The 13,965-nt window shown below is 45.1% G+C and overlaps 1 protein-coding gene across 3 annotated transcripts in view; it reads right to left on the reverse strand.

The window, feature by feature from the left end:
• Positions 1–13,965, reverse strand: part of Clasp1 (cytoplasmic linker associated protein 1) — a 223,879-nt gene that overhangs the window by 18,832 nt on the left and 191,082 nt on the right. For all 3 annotated transcript variants that reach the window (XM_027417839.2, XM_027417836.2, XM_035445987.1), the window contains 3 exons: positions 8,705–8,948; positions 6,220–6,410; positions 4,190–4,318 (listed from right to left, as the gene is read on the reverse strand). In XM_027417839.2, the coding sequence (XP_027273640.1) occupies positions 4,190–4,318; positions 6,220–6,410; positions 8,705–8,948 (564 nt within the window). The remainder of the gene's footprint in view (positions 1–4,189; positions 4,319–6,219; positions 6,411–8,704; positions 8,949–13,965) is intronic.

A 13,965-nucleotide genomic window follows, 5' to 3' on the forward strand; every position in this document is an offset into this window, starting at 1 on the left:
TTTCTCTGTGGCTTTGGAGGCTGTACAGGAACTAGCTCCTGTAGACCAGGCTGGTCTTGAACTCACAGAGATCCGTCGAGCAGCAATTTATTCTTAACGGCTGAGCTATGTCTCCAGCATTCCCCCTTAAACTATAAAACACATGCATTCTGTGTGTGTGTGTGTGTGTGTGTGTGTATCACTCTGCCTTGCTTTCTGTCCCCACCTCCCCCTTTGTGTGTTTTTTCTGTCTCCCTCTCCCATCTCTGTGTGTGTTTGTGTCACTGTGTCACAGTGAACACAGGGAGCTTGAGGACAACTTTCAGGTATCACTCCTGCCTTCCACCACCTGTTTCCAACAGGGTTTCTCTTACAGTTTGCTGTTGTATAAGCTAGCCTAGCTGGCTTGTGAACTTACAGAAATTCTCCTGTCTCTGCCTTGCATCATCCCATAGGTGCGCTGGGAGCACATATACATGCTATTAAGCCTGGGTATTATGGGCTCTGAGGATTTGAAACTCAGGTTCTTATGCCACTTTGCCTATTGAGTCATCTCTTTAGTCCTCTAGTAGCTTTTCAGACATATCTCACTTTCAAAATGTTGTGTTTCTAGAAGCTGTCCTTCACTGCTACAATTCCACAGCCAGAGCCATGGTGTGAGACACTGACCCTATGCAGGGAAGACAGCTGGTGTTCCAGTCTCTTGAAGCAGTTCTGTGTGAGCATGTCAGGCTGTGTGTTCATCTCCTACTAAGGCCTGGGATTTGTTGGGGAATGTAAAAACACCTCCTTCTTCAGAGTGGGTAGTTCTGGGAGAGGACCCCTGGAATGTGCACACTTTGGAAGTGTTGACCAGACAGGCAAACAGATTTTGCCTTTGGATGATGGACACAGAAACCTAAAAGCACCATGGATCCCTTCTAAGCATATCTGGAGTTGCAAGTATTAAATGTAGAAAATATAACAACAACAACAAAAATGATGCTACCAGTGCAGCCACCACAGAAACTGCATGTGGGACTAACTGCTCAGAAGAACCTTGAGAATCAGAGACCAGGAACGGAGAGAAGTTGATTGAAATGGGGAGAGGGGGGAAGGAGGGGCTTCAGTTGGTAACGCTTCACACAGAATTAACTTTAATCTCCAGAACCCACATAAAAAAGCCAGGCATGGGCCTGGAGAGATGGCTCAAACAAGTAAAAGTACTCGCTGTGCAAGTTCGATGACCTGAGTTTGATCCCTGGAGCCCACAGTGGAAGGAGAGAGGTGACTTCTGAAACTGTCCATGGACCTCCACCTACATGTATGAGGCATGAGCATACCTGCACGCGCGTGTGCACGCACGCGCGCGCGCACGCGCACACACACACATTAAAAATAAAAAAGCCAGGTATAGTGGCACTTAGTCACAGGATTAGGGGACAGGCATATCCCTGGGGTTCTCTTCTCTGGCCAGTCAGCCTAGCCTACTGGTCAAGTTCCATGTCAGTGAGAGATTCTGTCTCAAAAGAAAAGGGAGACAGTACTTGAGGAACACCCAAGACTGACTTCTTGCCTCCACATATACACATACATGTGCACACACATAAGTGTACACGTACACACACACACCCAAGAAGACTTGAAGAATTTTCAAGAAAAATGAAAACCAAACCCTAAACCTAAACATACAGGTGCTTGAGCTGCTCCTGGGCACGTGACTGCCTGAGGTTGCAGGAGGAAGCAGCAAGGGCATAGAGAGAGTCAAGGTGAGCCCAGACATGCAAAGCAGAGAGGGCTGCCAACATAGACCTCAGAACACTATGTTCTGATGGCACTCTCAGGTCACTGTGATGGCAGTATGGCACCTTCCGGATACAGGACTCCCATGCTGACAGAATACTGAGAAATGTATCTGAAGCAGATCTTTTCGCTCTTTTCCTAGGCGATTTAAGAGAACCTCATACTTTCTAAACCATTTTCAAGGAAAACAAAAATAAAATAGTAAATTTCAACTTATATTTAAGAGTCCACTGTAAAATTTTTCAATATTGGGACGCCCAGTTTAAAAAGGCAGTCTCCAGCTGGATAGTGAGTGCTCAAACATTATATTAGCTTAATTAGACATTTAATAATAAAAATGTCTGTGGATGGTATTTTGCCTGCATGTGCACCATGCCATGCCTAGTGCCCCAAAAAGGTCAGAAGTGTGTCTCAGATTCCCTGGCACAGAAATTACAGATGGTTGAGAGCTGTCATATAGATGCTGGGAATCTAACCTGTGTCCTCTGGAAGAACAGCCAATTCTCTTAACCACAGAGCCATCTTTCCAGCCCCTTTAGCTCACTTTAATCTCATTTCAAGCCTGTCTTTTGTCACCAAAACAGCTACTATCACCTGTCAGGTGTGACCAACCTTTTGACATTGCCATATTTAATATTGTTAGCTACAAAGTGCATGCTTGAGAACTACACAATTGAGTTTTAAAAAAGAGCAGAGGTCAAGCAGGTAAAGGTGCTTGCTGAAGTTTGATGGTCTGAACTTGACTCACTGGGTTCTACATGATGGAAGGAAAGAACTGATTTCTGATAAAACTCACCTCTATCTCCACATGTGCATACATACACATGTGTACACAAAGCAAAGTATAACTAAAAAAAAAATCACACACACACACACACACACACACACACACACACACACACACACACACACTCTCACTCCTAGTGTTTAAGTTTACAATTTTGAGTTGACTGCATCTATAGTCACTTTGGAATCCAAACTGCTGGTTGAACATACCCGGATCCTACACCAATTTCACTTCATTTTTTCATCATTGATTCTAAGGACAAGTTATTTAAAAAACAAAGTTGGTGCAAGATAACTTGTCCCTCATAAGAGACTCAAGACCTGGTCCATACTTGTTCTGCTATGAACTGCTGGGCAGGCTATTTTGGACCCTTTCTTCCTCATCTGCATTGAGCATATGTTAGGCCTGTCTGGTTCACATGCTCAAGTGAGTTGCTGTAAATGGAAAGCCTTCTGGTCAAATGTGAGTGTCACCATCATGCTACCAAGCCAGGTTTTAGAGACTCAGTCACTTGTTGGATATGTTCCTAGAGCCTATGTGTGGTGTACTGTATGAGTCCAGCAGGGAGAGACACAGACAGTCCTTCTCCAGATGATGATCTGAGGAGGTCAAAACAGTTTAACTGTCCAAGCAGCCAAACCATGACCAGGAGAAAAACTATCCTCAGGGTCTCGTCTCCTTTGTTAATGTAAGAACTTCTCTACTCATAAGCCCTCATCTACAACATTCTTACAATAGTTATACAGAACCATAGAGGTTGCACTGGACAAGCCGTCATGGTGGGCTCATACCTGCTCTTCGACATCTTGAGTTTGCTCCAGTTCTAAACCCACCATTCTGGTTTCCATGAGTCTGTTGATGCAGGGTGTTACTGGCCTTGTCTCTGTCTCTCTCTCTCTCTCTCTCTCTCTCTCTCTCTCTCTCTCTCTCTCTCTCTCTCTCTCTCTCTCTCTCTCTCTCTCTGTGTGTGTGTGTGTGTGTGTGTGTGTGTGTAGGCACACAGTCCAAAGGTCCATCCATTTCTGGTATCATTCCTCAGGAGCTGCCCATCTTTTTCCCCATCCCCCCCTTCTTGAGATATGGTCTAGTTTGCTCCAGCTTTCTGAGTAGGCTAGCAATCCCATGGATATACCTCTTTCTACACAGTATTGGGCTACTGGCTTTTTAACATGGATTCCGGAGATGGACCAGGTACTCATGCCTGCATAACAGGTACTTTACCAAGTAATTAAACCATGTATCTAGCCCTGGACTCACTTTGAGGACAGTTCCTTACACTCCATAGGTCTCTAGCCTTTCTACCGAGTAGGGAACCACAGGGGCTCAACACACACACACACCAACAAGCAACAGGCCAGTGACTGCTGAAAGCCCATCATCTATACCCACATGTACAAGCCACAGAGATGTAGCCTGACTGTTCCCTAGAGGGCAGTGGGGATGCTGGGACCTGGGAACCACAGGGACATTTTGTGGGCATCTTAGACATGTAGTTCCTCAGCTCTGATGTCACCAGTAGGAATTTTACTCCATATAACCCAGGCTGAGTTAGAAGGGAAAGACTATAAGCTTGAACATTCATCTTGGGTCCTGCCCTCCTCCATCCAGTCCTGTTAGGACATGGACACAGGGCTACCTTACCTCTTTGTGGGAGTCTTTGTGGGCTTCCAGAGTCTTCATGATGGTCAGTTCTGCATAGTTTTTGAATCTTGCTGGCTGGTTTCTCAGAATCTCCCGTAAAACTCTCAGTGCCAGAGCTCGAATAGAGTGCTAGGTGTGTGAGGAAAAGAAATGTCACCAAATAGTATGTGGCCCTTGTCCATGCCTATAGCATGCATGGGACCTGTTCCAGGTGGTCTGGCCTCTTACAGGCCTCTCTACATGGATGACAAAAGTCTACTCAACATGGGCTTCCTAGACAGTCAATTCCAAGAGGGTAGGGACTGAAGCATGGTGACATCTTCAGGACCCAGCCCCTGGAGAGGCAGGAAAAGGCTTCTAGAATGAACTCAATACTGCAGATCAAACGAGGATGGCACACCTAAGTTCATGGTCAGTTCACTAGCCTTTCTAGACTCAATGGAAGCTTGGGTTCATGAGTCATCCTTCTGTGGAACATGCACAGGGACAGGACCTCCCAGGCTGGGAACTCTCTGAGGTCAGCTGGAGACCTGTGTCTGTTCCTGACCTTCTGGGTGATGAGGTCACCCATGCAACAGGCCTCAAGCTGTTAAGGCCCAAGTCATGTGTCTGGAGAAAAGCCATTCCAAACAGACGCCTAATCTCAAGAAGAGAGAGCGGAGTTTACTGCAAACAGAGCCAAGAAGCACATCCTGATTCCCTGTCACTCAACTTTGCACTGTGCAAATGCACACAGAAAGCACCTGCCCTCTGCATGACATCATCCTGTCTCCCCAGGGCCCGGCCAAGTGTAACTGCCTCCATAGGCAGTACATTCCCCATCTTTACTTACACTAAACCAGACCTTTAATCCCAAGAGTTAGGAAACAATTCCAGGGCAGCATTTACTGCTCTCTCCCTCCTCCCCTTCCTGCTGCCATCAGTCACCACCACTGTGACCCTGGGTCTGGCCTATGACCTCACACTACACTAGTTTCTTGGAACTCCTCCCAGCCCTGTGCTCCAGCTGTGTCTGTTATGCCATGAAAAACCAATGTGGAAAAATGGACCACTACGTAGGAAGTTTAATCCCAGGTAGTCCCTCCCATTTCTGTGTTAGGGGCCTGATCCACAGGTAGGAGGAAGACTGGATCACCTTCCCCATCTATACTCACTTCCACCGATGTTAGCTACTAAGTACCAGGTATAGTCACAGCCCAGGCATGCTACAAAGCCTGGTCTGTATCATTCATTGTCCCAGCACAAAAGTTTTTTTTTTTTTGAAGGTTTTGTTTTATAACTATTAACACATCTTGGGAACCTGTGATTTGCCCTGCTAACATTAGCTCTAACAGGCACAGGGTGAACTAAGACAAAATTTCATGAAAGGCAGCACTTAATAAGGTCTTTAAAAAAAATAAACTCTGGGCAGGCAAGATGGCTCAATGACTTGAGTTTAATCCCAAAAATTCACATGGAGGCAGGAAAGAAGTGACTCCTGCAAGCTGTCCTTTGCTGTCTACACATATGCTGCATGTGACATTAGTTATTAAAAATCCTCCCCCCCCCCAACCAAGGCAGGGTTTCACTGTGTAGCCCTGACTGTACTAGAACTCTCTCTGTAGACTGGGCTGGCCTTGAACTCACAGAGATCACCTGCCTCTACCTCCCGAGTACATGTGATTAAAGGCATGTGCAACTTAAAAAAATTTAAAAATAAACATCTCTATTTCTTTATTCGCATGAGCTAGAAGTAAAACTCTTGTGGAAATGAAGGCTGGAAGGCTACCATCTACACTAATGGAGTCTGGGCAACATCTGTGTGAAGTAGCTAGACTCAGAAAGGTGTTTCACTGGTTTGATGTACACCCAGGGACAGGGGGACTTGGGTGTGCACATGTGAGCCGATGTGGCTGCTGCAGGCTAGCGAGTGCTATGTGGAAACTGGATGGATACTTGATTTGGTGTAAGCCAAGCACGAAACCCAAAGGAAAGCTAGTCAGCCCTGATCAGGAAAGGCATCATGTGGAAGGGGCCATGGAAATGCCTACATCTTTGTCCCCTAGAGTTTCCAGCAGCAGCAGCAGGATGGTCTTGAAGTGCTCCTCCCACACGCCCAGGCTGTCCTCCCTGGTGATCTTGAGCAGCTCCAGAAGTGCACCTTTCCGCTCCTCCACACGCTCGTTGTGGTTAGAGAGCTCTTTCAGCAAGTCAGCCACCAGGTCTGAGTGGTCAATGGGCACTGGGGAGACAAACAGGGAACCTCAGGAGATGGTGGCCATAGGGTTCCCGCCATGTTCTTTCCTACCGTGACTCTGAGTGATAGATGCTACACTTTCCCTCCTACTCTGCCCTGCTTGGCTGCCAGCCTTCCCTGTGTACTCTTGACATTTTCATCGTGCTGTGAGAATAAGTGTCAGGCCAGCTACACACCATCAGTGTCCTGTGAGTCAGTCCCTCTTCCTCACCATTTCCCTCTTCCTATTTTTACACAGAAGTTAAAAAAAAAAAAAAATCCAAGTACTTGAGACCTATCTTTTGTTCCAAACTCTCTTCTACTACTATAGCCTTGAGTCAGGCTTTTTACTGGACAGCCTCTCGCCAGTAGGAGACCCATTCCAGTGTACAAACTGGATCCCCCAAGGCCTTCTAGTTCTCTCATTGGCTAACATCTGTCCCATTCTAGTACATACATTCTCCCAAGGGTCTCCCATTCTCTCAATGACTAACATCTATCCCAAATACAACTGCAAACATTCCCTGAAGACCTTCTCACTTTCGTATCTGTTCCATTCTTGGATGTGCAAATCTTGGGAACCAACGTGGTAACTGATGCCAATCCAAGTGTCTAGACTATCCAAAGACTGGAAAGCTTGCCCACCTCCACTAGCATGCTTACCAGGAGGGGTTTGAATCTCATCCAACGGCTCAAAGGCACCTCCCTGGCCACACTCACTGAAAAGCCCTCAACTCTGAAAACTCAACTTTGAACAGGGAGCATGGGGAACCAACTGTCCAGACAAGTCACCGTGAGCACTCTCCTGAGGCATATTTGCAAGTTTCTTTAGCTTCTGAGATTAGGGGGCAAGCACATAAGGAAGTTCAAAACATTAAACCCTTGTCATCCTGCCTTTCTCCATAAGCTTTTCAGTATACAGGTGGTGGATAAGAAGTAACTGACACTCTAATCTCTGGTCAAGAGCAATAAAGGAGAAGTAAGTGGTGAAACAACTCCACAAGCAAAGGAAAAACCACTCACTTCTCCCAGAAAGCATGGGTCACAGCAAACCCTGACCACCCCAGGCTTACAGCCAGGACTTGGCAAATAACAACAGTTCCCGGATTGGTTTTGGACCTTTGATGTTTCTGTTCTAGACACCTGGAGAACTGTCTGCAACCTTAGTACCACACAGTATGGGTCCTCTATTCCTTTTGTGTCTTAAACCTGCCCCCTGACCTATGTAGCAGCCCCCTCCAAAGTTTGCTCATTCTGAGTCTGTAACCCAACAGGCCAGAGAAATCATGCCAGGAAGTGTGCCTTGCTTTCCTTCTGGGAAGGACAGCCCAAGTATTTCATGATTCCAGAAGGCATTCAAGCAGGTATTAATTATTTATAATTCTAATTTACATACTTCTCCAGTCAAAAAATATCCAAACAAAACAGATTTACCACAAGCTGAAAAAAAAAAAAAGTCATATGAAGCTGCAATAGAACAAAGCTAGTGAATATGAGTGAGGTAGAAAAAGAAAAACTTAAGTTGTTGGTACAAACACCATCAAACCAATATATAGTCACTCACTGGTCACTTGCTAGTGGACACAGGTCTTGGATTTTTCTTTGGTCCTGTAGATTGAACCCAGGGCCTCATATGGGCTAGGCACAACTCAATCGCTGAGCCACATTTTCTGTCCCTGGATATTGGTCTTGACATGGGACTCAGAAGAAATCCTGGATACATCCCTATGTTATATTTTGGGCAGGTTATTGTAATCTTTCTTAATCTACTTGTTAACCTGTAAAATGAGAACAACTATCTCTAATCTCAGGAGCTAACGGGCATATGCTTCTTAGTGAAGTGCCAAGCATGAAGTAGTTAAGTAACTACCATTAGATGCCCTGCCTCCTTCCTCTGATACAGCAGGGCACAGCTGGGGAAAACCCACACCAAAGGAAGAGGGAAGCCTTGTGTATTGCTTTGGGACTTCACCTTTATGGCTAAAAGAGCTGGGACAGTGTGGGCCAAGGTCTTCACAGAGAGCAAGCATGAAATGTCTGTGCTCCTGGTCAACCACTCCACTCAGGTAGCCTTCTAGGAAGCCCCAGGAGCAGAGCCTCCGTGGACAGACTACAGGCTCACAGAGTGCAAGCCCAAATAGGCTCCTACTCACAGGGGACCTCCCAGGCATAAGCACATAGCAGGGACACAATAAGCAGTTCTGAGCAAATGACTGACCAGGACAGACCCTGTGTTTCTATTTGTGTTTGACAGGGCCCACAGGGCTGGGGTGACAGAAGGGGTGGGCAAGCAGACAGACCATCTCGGAGCTGCTCCATGTCATCGTCAAACACCGCCTCCTTCAGAGCTGTCTTGTCATAGGTGTTGATGGTGTCCGAGTAGGGATATGGGTTATATTCCCGTGCTCGTGGCCCCGGGAAGGCACGTGGAGGTTGTGTGTTGAGCAGGGAGGTCTTGTTGTCCAAAGCCATCCTGCCTCCTTCCACCTCACCACCTCCCCGGCCCTCAGTGGCAGGTGAGGCTGCTCCCCCATCTCGGGACACCTGGAACACAGCACATAGTCAATTCTGGGACATCCCCACACATCTGTTCATTGTCTGTTTTCCATCCCTCCTTCCTTCCCCCTCTTCTTCTCTCTTCTTTCCCTCCCTCCACCTTTCTTTCTTTCACAGGGTCTCACTATGTAGTTCTGGCTGGCCTGAAACTCAGAGATCCACATAGCTAGCTGTCTTCCCATTGCTAGGATTAAAGGCATGTGCTACCATACCCTGGCCATACTTTTTCTTTGATGCTTAGGAATCTTAGAGGGACCAGGGATTTCCATTTGCAGGCTGGCTACTGACAAAAGAACGGCTACTGATATTAATTTAATTTAAAAACTTTTACAAAGTGTGTGTGTGTGTGTGTGTGTTTAACCTGTTTTTCTTTGTTTTTTTTGGTGATTCACTCATGAGTTTTCTGATGGATCACTACCATGCAGCCTGAAGAGCTCCTTGGAAATGGAGGAGTCCTTCACTGTCCATTCTTGAGAAGCCTGCTTCAAGACCACTGTGGCCTCTGGCTCCACTGCCAACAGTAGAGGCTTCTCAATGATACCTTAATAATACCTCCGTGGAGAAAACTCAAGCAACGCTCAGAGCCTAAAGCAGTCTAAATATCTATAAATCAGCCCCTTGATTTGTAGAGGTTTTGAGATAATAATGAGAGTTAGCAGGATTATCTCAAAATTACCTCTAGCCTTGAGACACAGGAAGTATCTCCCAGGCCACAAATCACTCCTCCATTCTTTGGATAGCTAGTACTGAACTTTCTTTTCCTAGGTCTGTCTTAACAGTTATCTTTCAAAGGTCTCTGGCATGCTTTTGATAATCTTGCTCTGATGGCTAGTTTTATGTCAACTTGACATAATCTAGAATCATTTGGGAAAAGGGAAGCTCAGCTGAAAAAAAAAATGCCCCTAGAAGACTGGCCTGTGGGCAAACTCATGGTGCATTTTCTTAATTGGTAATTAATGTGGGAGGGCACGAGGAACAAGTCAGTAAGCAGCACTCCCCTGTGGCCTCTGCAACAGTGCCTGCCCATCTTCCCTCAGAGATGGACTGTGACATGGAACTGTAAGCACAAACAAACCTTTTCCTCCTCAAGCTGTGTTTGCTCGTGGTGTTCTGTCAGTGACAGGAATGTAACCAAGACCTGGTATTTGGCCTTTATCTTGGGCACATTAGCCTCTTCAGCCCCTACATGACAATACTATGAGGACAAGTCTGGGCTAAGTGCTGGAAACAGGTAGCCTATCTCCTAACCTGGACATGATTTTCAGGAATCCGGAACATACTGGTGACTCCCACAAAATTGTATTTGTGCTGCTAACAAGATACAACTCTCACTTTGTGTTTATACATTTTTAAAAGTTGTGTGAATACACATACCCTATCATTCCAACCATCCATAACTGCATGGTTCAGTGACATGAGATACATTCACTATTTTGTGTAACCATCAACACCATATGGGTACACCCCAAACTTTCTTATTATCCTCCCAAAACCTACACCTGATAAATAACAATTCCCCTGCCCCGACAAACCATGATTCTATTCTCTACTAATCTGTTCAGCTAGGTATCTTAGGTAAAGGAAATAAGAAAATATTAGCCTTTTTGCAACTGGCTGATTTTACTTGGCATTATGCATTTAAAGTTCATCTAGGTTATAGCACAGGTCAGATCTCTTCCCTTTGGAAGACTGTCTGTCACATCTTTACCCTTGCACCTGCTGATCCACACTGGGGTTGTATTCGCCTTGGCTACTATGACTAATGCTACTGTAAATGCTAGTCTGCAGGTACCTGTCTGAACCCACACTTGCAACTCTCTGTACATATACCTCATGAAGATCTGGAATGCATTTGTCATTGACACTTACAAATAAGATGCTATACTACATTTAAGATACAGGGGATAAAAAATATAGGCACAGACCTGCACAAATCCAGACCAACAAGGTATAGACCTACCTCAATAGCAGCTTTCTGAGTAGAAGGTAATTCATGCGTAACTTTGTAACTCTCTTATAATTTTTTTTTTTTTTGTGTGTGTGTGTGTGTGTGTGTGTGTGTGAGTGTATGTGTACACCATACACAAATGTGGGGGTCAGGGGACAACCTCACGGAGTCAGTTCTCTTTCCATCTTTGGGTTTCAAGGACTGAATTGAGCAGCAAGTGTTCTTTACCCTCTGAGCCACCCTGTTAGCAGCCCTCCAATTTTACTTTTTTTGTATATTATTTCTTTTCTGTCCTTCTCTATCTGTAGATTTTATAAAGATGAGATTTCCAGTATATATACAATTGACATTTGGTTTTCCTCACTGCATAAGCAATTCATGTGTAGATAAAATTTTTGTGGTTGTCATGTGCAATCACACTACCAATAAAATTTACTCAATTATTCTTTTTCAAAAGATTATAGATTAATACTGAAATGTGATATTTCGGGCAGTTCTTTTCTTTTGCTGAGCTCTTTACTTAGAATAAATTACTGGTAAAGTTGATGATCACTTGTGTCCAGACAATCCCACTAATCTCACATAGCACCTGCATCTCACTACAGCATTATAATCTCTCTTACATTCAATGCTACAATGTCTACTGAAATAGACTGGAACCTGGATACTTGGTCCTTGTATCTCTGTAGTTGCTCAGGATGGACTTTTCCAACATTTTTAACATTGCCATTTCTTGTGTGAACTATCGTCCACCAGCTCTGATTTGTGTCTACGAACTGCCTTGGCAAAGTAGGCCTACTTGTGCAGATACTGGCTCTGACTTTCACTCAGCTGAAAATGTGTCTGTACTGGTTAATTTTTGACAACCTGACACCAATTAGCATCACACGGAAGATGTGATCGGAAGAAGGAACAGTTTAGATAGCTTCTATTAGATTGGCCTGTGGGTGTGTCTGTAAGGCATCTTCTTAATGACTGTTGAGGAGGGCCCAGACCACTGTGGGTGGAGCCACTCCTGAGTAGGTCTTGGGTTGTGTAAGAAAGCCATGGGGAGGAATCCACAGTGTTTTCTGTGGTCTCTGCTCTAGTTTTTGTTTCTCTTGCCTTGGCTTCTCACAATAATTGACTCTAAGTTATAAGATGAAATAAACCATTTCTTCTCTGTCTTAATTAGGGTTACTGTTGCTGTGAGAAAGCAACATGACAAAAACAATTTTGGGGAGGAAAGGATTTATTTCAGCTTACAACTCTGAGGTCACACTCCATCACCAAAAGAAGTCAGGGTAAGAACTCAGGGCAGGAACATGAATATAGGAGCTGAAGCAGATAACATGGAAGAACACTGCTTATTAGCTGTTTCCCCATGGCTTGTTTGGGCTGCTTTCTTAAAGCACCCAGGGCCACCAGCCCAGAGGTGGCACTGCCCATACTGATCTGGGGCCTCCTACATCAATCATCAATAAAGAAAATAGTCTGTACACATTTAGACTACAGGGTTTTAAATGGATATTCTGGTGCATATCTGATTGACTCCATTGAGGAAGAGCCTGTGCATATGAAAGACTGACTGTATTTCAGAGAGGGCCTGTGTATGATGGACAACACAGCCAGAAGATGAGCAGAATAGGAGTAAATATCAGGGTAGAGCTGTGTGTGGTCCAGGAGTAGAGCACCTGCTTAGCATCTTGAGGTTCTGGGTTCAATTTCCAGTACTGTATGTATGCATACAGATCAAAATCCCACATCTTAACCACCAATGGCACTGTAGTCCTGACCACCAATGGCACTGTGGCTCTGACACCTGTCCCTTCCATTTCACGGGTCCTCAGAAATGTGAGGTTTCTTGGACTTCACCATCTTTTCTTTCTCTTGTCAATTTTTACCCTTTTCAATTCTCATCAAGGCATTTTTGTACTTTCAAAACATAGAAAGCACTGCAATGACCCCAAACAGAACACTGTGTGTCCACACAGGGCATTTCCACATGGTAGTACCATGTTAGTTCACATGGACTTCCTACAAGGAAAGCTTATTGTTTGCCCTGAAGCTCCATCGCTGGTGCCACAGGACTTCACTCACCCCTTGGCTCCTTCCCATCCTCCCAGTTGTGCTGACCTGGGGCTCCTCAGGACTGTCCTTACCTAGTGCCTGGGCACTTTCTCCTTCACTCTTTTTTCTTACTACAGACTCACTCTTCAGTGCCTCAGTCACTGACCTAAACTCGCAACACACTGATTTTCTAAGTTTGTTTAGTTGATCCATGGGCCCTGCAATCCACACATACTCACAGCTGGATTCACAATGTCCTCAACAGGTCACTGCACTTGCTCACTGTGTTCTCCTTCTCAGACATTACAACCTCACCAGATCACGTCATCTGTCTCAAGAGCCTAGGAGACTTCTGACCCCTGTTAACACCTTTTCCCCTAGAACAGTGGTTCTCAACCTTCCTAATGCTGTAACACTTTAATACAGTTCCTCACATCGTAGTGACACCCCAACCATAAAATTAGTTTGTTGCTATTTCATAACTGTAATGTTGCTGTTATGACTCATAATGTAAATATCTGTGTTTTCTAATGGTCTCGGGCGACCCCTGTGAAAGGATCACTCAACCCCCAAAGAGGCTGCAACCCACAGGTTGAGAACCCACTGCTATAGCATCTTTGGTTCCCTAGAGCTGGTCTTTCAGACACTCAGATACATTCCACCGTGCCAAGATTTTGTTTGGTTTTATTATTATTTTTTCAGTTTTTGATTTTTGAGACAGGGTTTCTCTGTGTAGCTCTGGCTGTCCTGGAACTGCCTCTGCCTCCTGAGTTTTAATGTGGTGCTGGGGACTGAAGTCAGGCTCTCATGCTTGTAAGGCAAGTCCTTTACTGACTGAGCATCGCTCCAGCACCAGACCCACCATGTTATCATATCACACAAGCAAGAACATGCCCAAGACAAATGATAAGAAGCAGAGAATTACTCTTCTGAAGTGTCTTAGAATTGCCTTAGGCCTCCAAAAACACTATTATTTTAGCACCAGAGTAGAGAACACTGTCACCAGGG

Source organism: Cricetulus griseus, chromosome 5 (genome assembly GCF_003668045.3).
Source record: "Cricetulus griseus strain 17A/GY chromosome 5, alternate assembly CriGri-PICRH-1.0, whole genome shotgun sequence".
Lineage (NCBI taxonomy): Eukaryota > Metazoa > Chordata > Mammalia > Rodentia > Cricetidae > Cricetulus > Cricetulus griseus.